At 55.7% G+C, this 15,873-nt stretch overlaps 2 protein-coding genes across 5 annotated transcripts in view; one reads left to right on the top strand and one right to left on the bottom strand.

Annotated features, from left to right (window-relative positions):
* TSPAN4 (tetraspanin 4) overlaps positions 1-6,870 on the top strand; it is a 70,024-nt gene extending 63,154 nt beyond the window's left edge. For all 3 annotated transcript variants that reach the window (XM_069107892.1, XM_069107891.1, XM_069107890.1), the window contains 3 exons: positions 4,708-4,839; positions 5,187-5,270; positions 6,174-6,870. In XM_069107892.1, coding sequence (XP_068963993.1) covers positions 4,708-4,839; positions 5,187-5,270; positions 6,174-6,242 — 285 coding nt within the window. In that variant the 3' untranslated portion in view covers positions 6,243-6,870. The remainder of the gene's footprint in view (positions 1-4,707; positions 4,840-5,186; positions 5,271-6,173) is intronic.
* Positions 6,871-12,550: 5,680 nt separating this feature from the next.
* The window catches only part of CHID1 (chitinase domain containing 1), a 66,753-nt gene continuing 63,430 nt past the window's right edge, over positions 12,551-15,873 (bottom strand). For both annotated transcript variants that reach the window (XM_069107888.1, XM_069107889.1), the window contains exons 11-13: positions 14,789-14,869; positions 13,650-13,692; positions 12,551-12,811 (exon numbers count right to left, since the gene is read on the bottom strand). In XM_069107888.1, coding sequence (XP_068963989.1) covers positions 12,713-12,811; positions 13,650-13,692; positions 14,789-14,869 — 223 coding nt within the window. In that variant the 3' untranslated portion in view covers positions 12,551-12,712. The remainder of the gene's footprint in view (positions 12,812-13,649; positions 13,693-14,788; positions 14,870-15,873) is intronic.

The raw sequence follows: 15,873 nt of genomic DNA, 5'->3' as shown, positions 1-15,873 counted from the left end.
CTAGCCTCATATCCATTAGCTTGTGGTCTCTCACAGCTGTCCCTGTACCCGAATCAGTTAGCCATACCAGCCCTGAGTAAGCACCTGCTGTGGCCTGTGATGGGGATACAGGACACAAGCGTTCACCTGCCGTCCCCCTGCCAAGGGCTCTGCCCCTCATCCCTTGCTAAGTCCCAGCCTTGGGTCCCTCCCACCACTGGCTGCCTTTGCTTCTCATTGAAGGCTGCTGATCTCAGCTGGGCCCTCACCCAGCCAAGGGGATCTGCACCTCCCTGGTGGATTCACTGTCCCAGCCTTCACATTGACTCCTCCAAACCTTGTCCCGCCTCCTCAGGCTCCTTATGGCTGCCCCTCCCCAAGCCCTCCCAGCTGAGCCCCTTACCCCTGCTTCCCTGAGGAGAGCTCCCCAATCCACCTCCCAGCTCCCCTAGACATGGGCCTGCTGCCATGACCTTCTCACTCACTCTTGTCTCACACAGACAAGGCCCTTCTCCTGGCCATGGCCAACCCCTCTAGATACCCGCTGAGCCTCATTCCACCATCTCCTCCAGGAGCTTGTCCCCTCTCTCATCCCCCTCTCTCCCTGTCTATGGACACATGCCCATGTCTCTCCTTTGAAAAGCCCAGACTCCTTTTTCTCCTCCCCCAACACATCCAGTGGCCAGGTCTCTCCATTTCTCCCTCCACAACGTCCTTCCTTGTGACCTCTCCTCTGCACTCACAGTTACCTACCTTGGTTCAGCCCTTCATGCCCTCTCACCTGGGTTATTCTAGCAGTTTCCTCATTGGTCCCCCTCTCCCCAAGATATTTGTCCAGCTGGTATTAGGGGAGCACAGTTGTGACCTTGTCACTGTGCATGTTAGTACACACTTATTTAGGGTTACTAAGTAAATCCCATTGGTTTTTATCATCTCCAGGATCAATAAATGCTGTGACTGTCTCTTTTTCCCCCAAGGCAGTCAGAGTTAAGTGACTTGCCCAGGATGATACAGCTACTGTCATGTGTCAGAAACCTGATGTGAGCCCAAGTTCTCCTGACTCAAGGGCTGGTACTTGATCCACTGTGCTACCTAGCTAGCCTCTCTGGCTTCTAAGCAGTTATCTCCCCCCCCCCCCATTGCTTCTGATTCTGCCCCCCAGGGCCAAGACAAATGAGGCTAATCCCTCCCGGGAGAAAGGAATTCCCAGATAGATGCTCTCATCTTCCCCCAAGCCTTCTCTTCTCCAGCCTAAATGCCCCCAGGTCCTTTACTTCAGGCTCTTCCCCCATCCCAGCTGCTCTCCTCTGAATGCTCCCCAGTTTGTGAATGCCCATCCTGGACCATGGGGGCAGCAGTGACTGCTTCCATTTCCTTTATTCCCTTAGAGTGGAGTCCATCTGGACAGCCCCCATGGCCACCCCGGATCAAGCCCAGAGTCCTAGGGGTAGCCCAGAATCCCAGGCTGAAGACGTGTTTGGTTGGATGTGTGTGGTGTTTTCCCTCAGTAGTATGTAAGCTCCTTGAGGGCAGGGATCATTTGGTCTGTCTTGTCTCCGGCTTCCCTCCTCCTCCATTTGCTGAAGCAGGGAGAGCTTGGTGCCCTCGTGCCGTCTGCCCCCTTGTCCTAAAAGGCAAGCAGCCCTGTCTTTTCTGGTGTCCGTGGGCAGCCAGGGTAAATGTCCTGCTCTTGGCCCTCCGTGTAGCTAAAGCCACCCCCAACGAACCCCTGGTCTCCACTGGCACTCATTAAGGGAAGTTCTTGAGGTTTTAAGTGGACAAGCTCACCCAAAGGGTGGGCACAGCCCATTACAGCAGCTTCCGGGACAGTATTGGGGGTGGTGAGACTTGAGGGCAGCTCCCCAGTGGACTGGTCCTCTGACACCTGCTGCCTCAGGGCCTTTCCCAGGGTTCCCATGGCCCCTTTTCTGGGGACCCTAATGGGGGGAGGGGGCCGAGATACTGTTCTTTGTCCTCCTCCCACTGGTGTTTATGTCTAGGGCGTGGCTTTGTCCTTTATGAATTGAAATGTCCACATTTGGGTCCAGCAGACAGGATGTAGGGAGAGACGGTGAAGCTCAGGACCATTGATCTCCTTCCCATTGACTGGGGGAGGGGGAGGAGACTCCCAAAGCTCCCCCTTTGCTGCTGCAGCTTCCTGGGGACAGTTAGAGAACATCTGCACTCTTGTCGCTGGCAGTCCACTTGCCCACAGTACCCAAGTCCCCAGCCCTAGCCAGGGAGGATCAGCAAGTAAGGGAAATGGGGAGGAGAGGAGAGAAGAGGAGCCAGTCACTGGGTCGTCTGGACCATTGGGGATGCTAGAGCACCATCCGAAGGGCTTCTGGAAGGCAGGCAACCTGAAAGACGCCCCGAAGAAGATGCCTGGAGGTCCCACCAGGGTCTCAGTTCCACTGGGTTGGTGGCCAGGTGGCGATCAAGGATGAGGGTCTAGCTACTCCTGTGGGTGGAGCTGAGCCTTCAGTCTGGGCTGCCAATCTCCTCTCACCAAGTACTCACATTCCCATTTATAAGCAGAAGAGATAAGCCAAGAGTCAGGAGGAAGCCATTTCACAAAGGTCCCCGCCTGCAATGCCTGCGACGTCTGCCATCCATCACAGGCGTCCTCCCTCCTGAATGTCAGTGCAGGGAGGTGGGGGCGACTGGAGCGACTCATCTCCAGCAGTGCCATAAACAAGCGGAAGGACAGAGCCCCCTCTATCTGCCTTTGACTCATTCTGTGATGGCGCAGAGCCAGGATCTACTGTCTGTCTCGCTGCTGCCGAGTGGAGAGCAGCCCCGTCTCAGTAAAGATGGCCGTTACTGCGGGGCCAGAATGCTGGGCCAGCCAGGTTCCCTCCCCGCTCCTGTCCCCCTCCGTCCCAGACCCTGGACAGAACACCCTCTGGCAGCACCTCCGATTGTGGACAGCGGCATAGATCCACTGCTGAGAAGTTCCCTCCCAGTTTCCCTGTTAGCCTTTGCACCGCAAGGCTGCCTATTTAGATGAAATGGGTCCGATCTCCCCGAGGACATGGGAATGAGCTTCCATGTCACACGAAGGAGCCAGTCTTGGGGAAACACTTTCACAGACTTGCTTTTCCCTCCACACATCCTCCAGGGTCTGGTTTTTGCTTGGACAAAGACTTGGGGCCCATTTCATCCAATCCCCCCATTTTAGAGAAGTCAGGGGACTTGTTCACAGCCACACAGTTGTCCTCTCTCTGAGGTCCTATCCAACGCTGAAGTTCAGAAGCTGAGCTGAAAGGGACCCTGCAAAGCTTCCCTTAGCCTTACCTGCACTGAATCTCATCTGTAAGGTCCCTAGGAAGTAATATCCAGCCTCTCCTCGAAGATGCCAGTGAGGGGGATCCTGGGACTTGTGACATCATAGTTCTTAGGGGGAGGGGTCTATAGAACAGTCTCCTGCCTAGGTGGGAAGGACTTGGGGTAGCAGAACAGATGGGTTGCCTTTTTTCTTTTTAAAAAGCATTTTTTTTTTTCAATTAACAAAAATCCACTTCTGATCCTTCATTGAGGAAGAAAATAAAAATCTTGGTAACAAATATGCACAGTTAAGCAGCACAAGTTCCCACCTCCCATTCTGCGCTTGGAGCCTCTCACTCAGGTCAGGAGGCAAGTGGCTGGTTTCTTCCCCAATTCCCTGGAGCCACTGCTGGTCATTGCCTGGTCAGGGTTCTGCTGGCTTTCCAAGCTGTCTTTAGCATGTTGTAGTTACTGGGTGGATTGTTCTGCTCCCTCCCCTCTGCTGTGGTTCACGTAAGCTTTCCTAGGTTTCTCTGAAGCCATCCCCTTTATCACTTCCTATGTTATGGTCAATAGCATTCCATCACACTCATATTCCGGAACTTGTTCGGCCATTCCCTGGCTGCTGGGCACTACCTTTGCCACCAGAAAAAAGCTGATCTAAATATTTTTGTGCCTTTGGGTCTTTCCCTCTTTTTAAAAAAAAATTCTTTGGAGGTGTAGACATAGAAGCAGAATCTCTAGGTCAAAGGGGGGACACAGTTCCATAACTCCTTGGGAATAGTTCCAAATTGCTCTCCAAAGTGATTGGACCAGTTCCCATCTCCGCTAAGAGGACATTTGTTACCTGTTTACCCACAGCCCCTCCAGAATTTGTTATTTCCCATTTTCGTTACCTTTGCCAAAAGTTGACAAAAAACGTTGATGAATGTGAGATGGAATCTCAGAGCTGCTGTAATTTACACTTTTCTAGTTATTAGCAATTTGGAGCATTTTTTTTCATATGGTTGATTGCTTGTATTTCTTCCTTAGAAAAGTGTTTGTTCATATCCTTTGATGATCTAGTCAGTTGGGGAATGGCCTTTACTCTTATAAATTTGACTCAGTGCTCCATATATCTTAGAACTTAGACCTTCAGCAGAGAAACTTCCTGCAAAGAATTTCCTACTCACCTGCTTCTCTTCTGATTTTAGCTGCATTGGTTTTGTTTGTGCCAGCGTGTTTGATGTGGTGGAATCACCATTGTTTAACGGGTTTTCCTTTCAAGTTCTCTCTTACCTACAGTTTCATGGAGCTCTGGGGGGAGGAGGGAGTGGTAGCAGTGTTGGTGGGGGGTGTGCATCAGGCAGCCTGATGTTTTTCAGGGCCTATGTGGGCCACAGTCAGGACTGCCCATGGGGTGCCTGGACATGGGGGGCAGCCTCTCACCCTGTGCTCCTCCCATTCTCTCTACTTTTCCAGTTCCGGTGCTGCGGGGTCTCCAACTACACAGACTGGTTCGAGGTGTACAACAGCACAAGGGTGCCCGATTCCTGCTGCCTGGAATTCAGTGAGAGCTGTGGGCTCCATTCTCCAGGCACCTGGTGGAAAGCAGTGAGTCCAGGGCAAGGGATCTCCATGGTGATAGAGGCATCGGGGCCCTCTGCCTGTCTCACCCTGTCAATGGCAGTTGACTTCATGGTGGGAGAGGGACCCCTGGGGCAAAAGCAGGGGCCCACATGGCCATGGTCACTCAGTTTCCTGCCCATAAGCTTACACTCTAAGAGCAGACACGGCTGACAGAGAGAGGTAACTCCTGGCAGACCCCTGAAAGGCAGGGGCCCCAGGGTTGCCACACCGGAAGAGCTTGTCCCGAGGGAAGATGACAGTCATGGTAGGATATGCCCCAACACAGGGGTCACTGTGGGGCTGAGCTGAATTGAGGCTCATTTTCTTTCTAGCCCTGTTATGAGACAGTGAAGATCTGGCTTCAGGAAAACCTCCTGGCCGTGGGGATCTTTGGACTGTGCACAGCTCTGGTCCAGGTGAGCTGCCAAGACACGGTCCCTTCCTTCCATCCCCAACCTGTAAGGCTGCCAAGCTGTGCCCTGATCCCTGGGTCAGGAATCTCATCAGGCTTCGCTGTCATCTAAGAGGCATCATGGTGCAGGGGGAGGGTGCTGAGTCTGGAGCCAGATGGCCCCTCCTCTGGGCTGGGGTTAGATAAGACCCTCCAAGTGCTCAGTGATCTCCTGTGCCCCTCTCCAGGGCACCTGGAGGGTGGGGTGGGGATGCCCACCCAGGCCACTGATGCTCATGTTTATGCCCTATGTGACCTCTTCAGTGTGTAGGACTCCCTAGACTAAAGAGAGGGAGCATGGGAAGCCTGACTGAAGAACAGCAACCTCTCCCTCAAATGAAAACCAGCTTGGAGCCCTCCACTGCCTCCCTCCTCAGTCCCTGCAGCTAGAGCCCCATGAGTTCGGAGCTGGGAAGCCTCTTCAAGATCTGAGGCCAACCCTCATCCTTTATAGATGGGGAAGCTAAGTCCAAGAGAGGGGGCAGGACTTGCCAAGGTCCCCCAAACTGAGGGTTTGAGCCCGGGGCCTCAGTTCAGTGTTCTCTCTGCTACTTGGCCTTCTGGGGTCCTAGGTTGGAAAAATGCTTGCTGAATAAACTAATGAATGGGGGTGGGAAGAAGAGGTGGGGGGAACTCCCCTGGGGGTCATTTGTCAATAAACATTTAAGTGCCAGGCCCTGTGCTAAGTACTAGGGATAATAATATGAAAACACACAGGCCCTGCCCCCAAGAAGCTTCCAATCTAATGGGAGAAGACAGCAGTCTAAGGGAAGCTGGGGGAGGGGGAACAAGGGAGGAGGAGGAGGCACCCAGGGTGGGGTGTGGGGGGAGCAGGGAGCCCCTCTCAGCCTTCCTCTGTTTCCTGCAGATTCTTGGCCTGACCTTCGCCATGACCATGTACTGCCAAGTGGTGAAAGCAGACACGTACTGCGCATAGAACCCTGCCCACAGCCCACCTTCAGCTTCTCTTCCAAAGGACACGGGAACCATTCCCTTCATTTCCTTCTCCCCAGTTAGTTATCCTTGTAAACGGCTTCACCCTGGGGGGCATCAGAGCCCCTTCAGCTTGAGGAAGCAGAAAACGGGAACCCCAAGGTCAAAAGCATGCCTGGCCCACTGGGCCCGAGGGTCCTGGGACCTAAGCAGCCCCTGCTGCCATAGACTGAGCGCTTTGGGGGTTTTCATCCTGAGGCATCCTGTCTGTTGGTCTGTGCTGGGAATGGAGAGGGAACGGGAACAGCCCTGGGCTCAGGGCTCATTTCCCCCCTCCCTTCTGTTTGGTCCCTGGCCTCCAGAGCCCAGTTTAGGAGGAATGTCCTTCCCTTCCCAGCAGCGTTTTCATTACCTGGTGTGGTGCTCCCTCAGATCAGGCTGGGACCAGTGGGGTGGGGCAGACCAGACCGGGCCCCTCCTCTGGCTGCCCATCATCGCCTTTCGGGCTCTCCCAATAACATTCCAGGCTGGAGGCAGTCCTCAGGGAGATGTCTCTCCCCTGCAGACCCAGGAAGCCACTTTGTGTTTGCAGATGTGTCTTGCCTTCAGTAAATCATTGTGAGTGCACAGCAGCCCTTCTGGTCAATGTGTCCATCTGTCTGTCTGTCTCATCCCAGAGGCCAGGTGTGGACAGACAGTGCTCCCCACCTTTGGGTCAGCTCTCCCTTTGCTTTCTCCCCTACCCGAGACTGTCAGTTGGAGAGGGACCACTGGACGGAATAAAATTCTAACCTCCCCCAACAAAGCTCCACCCACATGTGTGACCCTCCCTAACTTGCTTTGGCCCAGCCTCACCCTCCCAAGCCCAAGGAGTCGAACTGGATCAGCCACCAAGCCTCCCTCCTCCTGTTCTGAGAACGGAGCAGTTCAGCCCAGTGTTTGGGTCACCAGACAGGGAATAATGCCAGCCCAAGACCTAGGGACCAAGCAGCAGCTGAGAGTGCAGTCAGTGTGGAGCCCAGAGGCCTGACCCCTTCTGGCTTCTCCCCTTCCCTTCCCTTTCCCTTCTCCTTCTCCCCCTTTTCCCCCACCCCCACCAAGACTTAGCACAACCCTCAGTAGCAGAGCTAGAAGGGGTCTTCCAGACCCCTGAATTCAAACTCCTCACTTTACACAGGGGGGAACTAAGGTCCAGAGAGGCCAGGACAGCTGCTCAATGTCACACAAACAGTTAGTGGCAGAGGCAGGCTGAGTGTCCAGTTCTCCTGGCTCCAGACTGTGCCCTCACTGGAGCCCCCAACTGCCAGAAGCCTCCTGCCAGGCCCAGGTTCTCCTCCCTCCTGAGTCCCCATGAGAGCTCCTACAAGATCCTGGTCCCCAACAAGCAGCCTCCCCTGTCAGTCTGTGAGCTTGGGCATAGTGTTCTCCGAGATGCCCAGGGTTTAAGGATTCCCAGTGATGGAGGCAGGCATGAAACCACGAGACCACACAGTGAACTATGGTGCTCTGTGCCTTACCAGTCACCCCTTTCCCATCTCAGAGAGGGGCTCTCCCCTGGAAAGGACCAGGCAAGGGGAAAGCCAAGGTCATTGTGTAGAGGGACCCCCGTAAGTGCCCAGAACCAGGGCAGTGGGTGGCTGGCAGTTAACTCCACACAGGCTAGAAGCAGAGACTCGTGAGGTCCCAGCTGGTGGCTGGGACTCTGGGAGCCTTTTGCCTGGCACTATCTAATGCTGCCTCTCCTATGTAGTTGGTTACTCTGGCAGCTAAGGGGGCAGGTCAGATCCTGAGGGTCCACACAGACAAGACCAAGATAGCTGGGGTAAAAACAGGCTCCTCGACCCTAACCCCGGGAAAATAAAATGATGTGCCCTGCCCCTCAGGAGGCAGATTCTGTATATAAATATGGAAGCCCAGCGTCCTCCCACCAGCACACGTTTAACCCCAGTGGCCCATCTGCATTTAAAGCTCCACCTGGCAGGCCCTTCAATGTTTTTCTGAACCTGGGACAGACAGCAGGGCCAGCTGGGTTCAAGCTCCACCCTTCCCATGCCTGCTCAGGGCTCTCCTCCTTCCCAAGCTCAGACCCCCGTCTTCTGCCGCCTGGCTCCTTGCTCTCCCAGCCAGTTCCCTGGCCTGCCATCCATCAACCTGGCCTCCAGGACCACCCCAGGGATCAGTGGGGGCTGGTAGGGTCTCACTGTAGGACTCCCCCGATATATGTTCCCAGACCCAGACTACCACCTTCCAGGGAGCTGAGAGTCCCTGGAGACTCCTGGGGAAACCAGAGGGGGAGATGATATGTGGTCTGGGGGAGGGGGTCATGGCCTTGGCATGGCCAGCAGGGACCAGGACCCCAGAGTCTGAGGCTGGAACTTTTCAGCTGCTTTTCCTTGGCATTATGGGAGTGGGCTCTGTCCATAGTCCAGGCCCAGAAAGGCTCATCCCCCCCCACCCTGAGACATCTTATTTTTTAACAAAGCTATTAAACTGTCTTTATTAAGATTTACACGCTGTGTCCTTTGCATCCTTTCCAATCTCTGAGGTCCTTCCTAGGCTTCAGAGAGCTCCGGGCCTGCCAGGAGGCAGACCAATGGCGGCTGAGGAGAAGCCCGCTCAGCCAAAGACACCGAAGGTTGCTTTATCTGGATTTCCATTTGTCCTCAATGCCCTTCTCCTTTTACTCCTCAGCCCAGGGCTGCCTGTCCTTCCTCAGCTGTCCCTCCAGACCCCTTGCCTCAACTCACTGCTGTCCTGGATGACACCCACCTCATGGGCCCCTCTCTGCATCTCAGCAGGGCATGCCTTGCCCCAGAGGAATACCTGGGGGCTTCAGGACATGGGCCCCAAGCTGATGGCCCAGCCTGGGATGCTCCAGAGGGCAGGGAGGGGGTGGGGGTAGGGCCTGCTGCAGCCTCCTGAAGAATTGGGAATATTTCTGTTTGAGATCCTGTTACCTGCAATTGTTCCACGGACCCACTGGTGTGGATGTCAGTCACAAGTAAAACAAAATTGGCTGGAATGGAAAGAAAAGACTGAAATTGTAGAAGTGGACAAAGAGGAATCCCAGAATCTGAAGAGGGGAGGGAGCTGCTCCAGCTGGGGCTTCGACACCCACCCTTGCACAGCGGCCAAAGGGAGCTCCCAAAGCCTTGTCAGGCCCATGGCTAGGACAGCTCCTTCCTACACCTGGCTTCTGACATGGGCAGGGCTGAGGGTGGGGCTTTGGAGGAGATACCAGTTGATGAGTGAGGTCAGAGAGGTGAGGGAGTTAAAGCCCCAAACCAACCCATCAGGGGCTACCTGAAGAGGGTCAAAGCCACCAACAATCAGAGAAATGCAGGAGGCCTCATTGTTGGAGGGGTGGAGGGAGGATGGACACCGGATGGACACCGGATACATTGATTAGTTCAGCACTGCAGAACTGTTACCACATACACACAAACTGGCAAAGGGGACCACAAACACGCTGATACACTTGGACTATGGCTCCTCCTGGTTTGGGAGTCTCCATAGAGCCCCCTACTATGGGGCTTGGAGGAGGGGGGGGTTACATGATTCACAGACTTGTCCTCCCAGCCTAAGATGGGGGGGAAGCAGGGAAGAGGAGGAAGTGGCTGGGGGACCTGTGGACATCCATCCATCCATCCATCCATCCATCCATCCATCCATCCATCCATCATCCATCCATCATCCATCCATCCATCCATCCACCCACCCATCCACCCACCCACCCATCCACCCACCCACCCATCCACCCATCCACCCACCCACCCATCCACCCACCCACCCATCTATCCATCCATCCATCCATCCATCCATCCATCCATCCATCCATCCATCCATCCATCCATCCATCCATCCATCCATCCATCCATTGTATCTGTCTCCCTATCCAGGCACGGGGCTAAGCCAACAATGGAGAGACAGATACAAGCTCACCAGGATCTGCCCTCAAGGGGCTGCCACTAGGAGAGGATGACTATTCCTGGAGAGAAACCAGGAGAGGGGCCGGGGCAGCCCCTGGGCTGCATGTGGCCCCAGGATGGTCACACTGGTCACAGCCCTGCTCCCAGGGTCAGAGGCTGAGCAGGATGCAGCAGCAGGGGGCAAGGAGCCTAGGTTCAAAGCATTTAGAGGTTTGGATTCAGTGATTTCTAAGGAAGCTTCCAAACTCTAAATCTGTGATTCAATCAACACTGAGCCCCCTTAGAGACCAGGCAGGTGGCAGTCTCTCCATCCTCACAGGTCCTCACTGGACTGGACGAAGAAGGTGAGGTGTCCAGGATATAGGGATGAGGCTAGGGGAGGCTTGGGGACCAGTCCACACACGCTCAGGTGGGAGGAAGCACAGACAGTTAAGCAGGAGCAGGGTCCTTTTTGGGGAGGGGAGGGGGGATGGCAGAGCCGTGAGCCACGGGGAATTAGTAGAGGCCCACTTCGGCTCAACGTCGAATGTCATGGAGACAACAGGCATCATCCCGATGTGGAAGGGGCTTGGGGGAGGGGGGTGGAATTCTTGGCCTCAGGGGTCCCTTCCATGCCAGGTGGGTAACCGTGACCCAAGGTACAGCTTCACAGAGCCTGGAGAGGCACTCCACCAGGCTGGCAGCAAGGGGGCAGGGGAGTGCTTTCAACGATAATGGAGCCACTGGATCTTTGTTCATGGAGGTGGTGGGGATGGTGAGGAGTGGGGCTAGAAGGAGGCAGGAAAGGGCCTTCCCAGATTCCCCTCCCCTCTGCCACCAGTCCCAAGCCTGAGCCCGGGCCTCAACCTCAGCAGAAGGTCTGGAGTAGCCCCATTAGCACCCAGGTTGGCGCTAAGGGAAGGACACCCTTCTTCTCCTTTCCCTTTGTCTTCAGGGGTCCCCGGGGCCTCACCTTGTGAATCCCCAGTGAGCAGGCCCAAAGCCCAGCAGCATCACCCTGCAGCCACCAGCTCCTGGGCTTGGGCCTTTAAGCTATGCAGCTTTTGGGGTCCAGTGCCAAGACCTGGAGAGAGGCCCGGGGCCATCGATCACTGTCAAGGCTGGAGAGAGTATTTCCTTAGGGGGCAAAAACAACGGAGCCACAGGGACACCTCAGCCGCTTCCCTCCAAGAAATGCTGACTACACCGAGGAAGGACCCAAGCCCTTGTACGCCCCAGAGAAGCAGCAGAACGATTCCAACACGGAGCGCAGCCTCTGTATCATCTGAATGGCGGGCTGACCTCCATCTAGCCTAACGGCCCCTTCCCCAAGCTCCCACCTGTCATCACACTCCCAGGCAAAGCACCTCACACTTGTTCACAGACATGCACAGGGACCTTGGATGTCAACGAGTCTGCCCTCCCCCGGGGAGGCCCAGAGCTGGAACCGACTCAAGAGTCACCCCTGACTCAGTGGCTTGGCCAGGATTAGGACCCAATCTCCCAACTCCAGGTGGGAAGTCTGGTTTGCCCATTCTCTGGTTCCCAGGCACAGCGATGGAGCTGCTGTCCAAGGTCCAAGACTTTCGACCCCTCAGAGCTAGGGTCCGAACCCTCACAAAACTGGACCCTTGCCACAGCTTGGCCAGATGCCCCTGCTCCACGTGCAGTCAGACTCCCCCTAGGGTGCAGCTGGTGGGCTCAAGGGAATGATGTGGGCGGCTCTGCAGCTTTGGGAGAGCAAGCTGGAGGCCCCCAAGGTGCCGGCGACCTGGTTGAGAGGGGGCCCAGGAGGACCGAGGGGAGGCCACGTGGGCAGGGCAGGGGTGAGGCTTGGCTGAGGGGGAAGCCAGGCTGCTAACAGAAGAGCCCAGCTTCGAATGGCTTCTGGCTGAGGAGGGAAGCTCAGCTTAATTGACCCGGAGATTAGGGCCCGATGAGGGAACCCTGCTGGGTACCAGGAAGCTTGATTTTCTGAGATGCCAGGACTAAGCCAGAGCATTAGGACTTTAATCAGTGGTGGATTAAGGCTGGCCTCTTCCAGTCCCAGCTCCAGGCCCAGCACCGGCACACCTTGGGCCGGCCACAGGGCTGGCCGTGGTGCTGACGGCAGCTTGGCTCTCGCCCGGCCCCCACCCACATGCTGGTGACCAGAGTTCCCCTTTCCTGGGCTCTGGGGCCATCACACTGGGGATCCCAGCTTGCCTTTGGGAGGGCAGAGGGGCAGATGAAAAGCCAAGGGTTAACTAGGAATTTCCAAGCTGTCTGGACAGCCTGGAACGAGCATTGCTGGGGGCAGTTGCTGGAGTAGCTATCATTGGGCCCATTCCCATGGGACCAGGCTCTGGGCTGTCGGCCCTCCTGCTGTCCCCTCCGGCCCCCAGGGAGACACCAGAGCCGACTGGACGAGAAAGAACCAGATACGTGTATTCCACACATATGTTCCTGTCACCCACAACAGTGTACAAAAGTCTAATTCTTAAAAAAAAAAAAAACCCAAACACCCAAAACCCAACAACCTGGCTCAGTTTGAGGCGGGAAGAATGCAGGGACTCAGCTCTCGGCCTCAGAGAAGGTCATAGAAATAGTCCAGGCCTTGTCCCAGCTCCCAGATGGCAATGCCAGTGCCCAGCTCCTTGGCAAGGTCCAGCCGTAACTGAATGGACTGAGAGAGAGAAGGTGTCCCGGTCACTCCTGGCATCTCTGCCCAAAGCTGCTTCCTGCAGGGGCCCAGGCGTGCCCTGAGCCACCACCCTCCCTTTGGCACACTTCCAAAGCCCCTACCAGCCAGGGGCCCAACTCCGAGGCCCCCCCTTGAAGATAGAGGTGTTCCCCAGAGGGCAAATTTTACAAAAGGAATCAGAGAAGGCACAGAGCTGCTGGTCTGAGACACACCCACTGGAGGGCCCATATCATGGCCGGAGCTCTGGGATCCCAAGTGCTTACAGCCTTGGTCACTGGGCCTGCAGAAGCTGGAGAGAAGACCAGTGCCTGGACAAGGTCATGCTCAGCCCAGCTTAACCCACACGTCCCCAACCCAGCAGGACCTCTGTGCTTCCTGACCAGTCCCAGGACCTGAGGCTGCTGCTGGTGGGTTGTTACCTTTTCGTTCCCCCCCCCCCCCAAGATTCCAGCGTGCCAAAAGATTATGCTATAATCCTATCAAGCAAAGCCTGGAACCCACCTCCTGGGGCTCCATGGGGGGAGGCAATGCCTGGGGCCTGGTCTTACTTCAGCCCCATTTCTCTCGCCCTGGGACAGAGAGGTGGAAAGTGTATAATGGTCTGGGAGACCCCAAATCACTAAGCCTCAGGGTCACCATGGGGCCAGTGGCATCTATCCACTTCACAGGGCGAAGCCAGGATCACCCAGCAGAGACTGACTTACTCCCCAGCTCTAAGGGGACAGTGGCCCTGCCAGCCCCTCCTCTTGAAAGGCAGGGCCATCCCGGGGCTCATCCCCAACCCTCCACGGCCCTCTCAGAGACGCACAAACAAACTTACCTTTAGGGTTGGGAAGAAGATGAAATGCTTTCGGCTCTTGCTTCTGAAAAACACAAGATGGGGTGGGGCTGAGGGGAATTTCTCATCAGCTGCTTTCCCCAGTGCAAGCTTGGCCCTGATGGCCCACTGACCTCACCTCCTCCGAGGCTCAGAGAGCTCATGCCTGGCCCAGGGCCTGGAGGGGGCATGTGACTCCATGGACCCTTCAAATCCCTCCTTTCCTTGGGCCTCCTAGGGCAGGGTCTTCTGCCTCTGGTCCTCCACTGGCAATTGTATAGTTTATGCATTCAAGTCAGAGCATAGCTATTAAGGGCTGGACCTTGGACTCCACACCAGGGTCAGGGCAGGGGACGGTGAGGCCCTATACAGGTAAAGGTAGATCTGTGACTATCTGAGGAGGGGGCAGAGCAAGGGAAGCCCTGTCTCCCAGCATTCTGGTCTTTGCTCCCATGCAACCTGTGGACTGGGAGGCTGCCATGGGAGGACAGTGACTGAGGGCAGCCCTGGGCCATCAGCTCGGGCGATGCCCACTGAGCTCTCCCACCTGCCCACAAGAAGCTGCTTTTTGGGGCTCATGGATGGTCCAACTGTTACCTTATTAGATGTATTCTCAGGCTCTGGCCTGTCCACTCTCTTGGTCCTGACTCACTCTGTCCCTGGGGGTGTCAGCCATCCCCTCCCTGTGTGGCACCGTCCCTCCCCACATGCTGCCATCGCCCCTTTGGTGAGTGTGCCATGGGTGCTCTACCCCAGCTGCACCCCCAACTAGAGAACTGGCTTCAGCTGAGCTGGAAATGGTTCTGAGGGTGGGGTGGATATGGGGACCAGGAGAGGAGCAGAAACAGACTTGGGTGGGTACAAAGAGACAGCTGGAGGCTGGTGCCCACAAAGGGACAAAGGAGCCCAGAGAGGCCCAGGCTGCCCAGGCAGGTGGTGGGGGGCCCCTTCCCTGGCTGGGAGTGTCAGATAGCCACAGGCTAGTGCCCTGAGGCCCTTCCCAGCCCCCCAGGGGTGGGGGATGACAGGACAAACCTTTCCAAGACAAGGTCAGAGATTCTGGCCTGCCGCTCCCCACCCCCACCCTGCTTGTGACTCTGCCCACTCCCCCACTCCCGCCCACCCTTAGGCTCAGCACTCACCTCTTGTACTCAAAGTAATGTTCTGCAAACTCCTGGTGCCAGATTATCTTGGGCTTGTGATCTCTGAGGACCCGGATATACCTGAGGAACCCAGAGAAACCCCAAAGGGCCTCAGACAGAGCCAAGAGCCTGCCAGAGAGCAGGACAGAGGCCAAGCCACTGTGCCTCATGCTGAGACAAGAAGCTACCTCCTGAGAACCCTGGGAAGAGCCCCTGCTCACCTGAGCTGGGGAACAGGGCACACTGAGGGTAGCAAACTCCCCCCCACCCCACCATGCCTGTGGCTGGCCTGACCAGCAGCAACCCAGCCTACTCATGTGATTAGCCAAAGACAGCCAAGGCCTGTCTCACCATCTAGGAGAGGTCCTGGGAGATGACTTGTGGCCCCTCTCCCTCCCTCTCTCCTCAGGCTGCCTCTACTGTTCCAGGTGCAGAGAAGGCAAAGACTGAGGACACACGGACTTGGGAAGCCCCTAACCTGGGGCGGGGGGAGGGAAAGAACAGGATTCCTTTACCTGTGACTGGAAAATCTGAACCGTTTTAGAAAGAGAGTAATTGGGTGTGCTGGTAGAGGAGCCTGGGCCAGAGAGGCAGCGGCTCCCATCCACCCAGGTTCTGGAAAGTTTACACTGTACCGGATTTTGAGAAGGCTGCCTGAACTATCATAGTACGTGGCAGAGCAGTCTGGCCCCCTTGAGATGGATATCAGAAAAGACAAACGTTCAATAAAATTCGGGTGGAAGCCGGAACGCAGGCTTGGCAGAGGTGTGGCAAAAGCCAGAACATGTCGGGTGCTTCCAGGACCCGAGGGGGCCCCAAATTCCTCACAGTCACCTCTGGGATTCCTAGAGAGTTACTAAGGTCGGGATAACATTCTAGCTTCAATCTCTAGTCACAAAGAGTTAGATTTAAACAATATAACAAGCCTCCTTTTCCACAGAGACAAAAAGCAAACAAATATATACCACCAAACAAAAGATAAAGGAAGCTGAAAGGCAAAGAGGCCAACCAGGAGGGAGATGTGTGTGTGTGCGCGTGCGTGTGTGTGTATGTGTGAGTGCGTGCATGTGTATGTGTGTGTATGC

This window comes from Petaurus breviceps, unplaced genomic scaffold (assembly GCF_028583685.1).
Source record: "Petaurus breviceps papuanus isolate PSGF00001 unplaced genomic scaffold, PetGlider_PUasm1.0 90317, whole genome shotgun sequence".
Taxonomy (NCBI): domain Eukaryota; kingdom Metazoa; phylum Chordata; class Mammalia; order Diprotodontia; family Petauridae; genus Petaurus; species Petaurus breviceps.
Note: the sequence above shows the minus strand (reverse complement) of the source record. Positions and strands in the feature narration are given on the sequence as shown.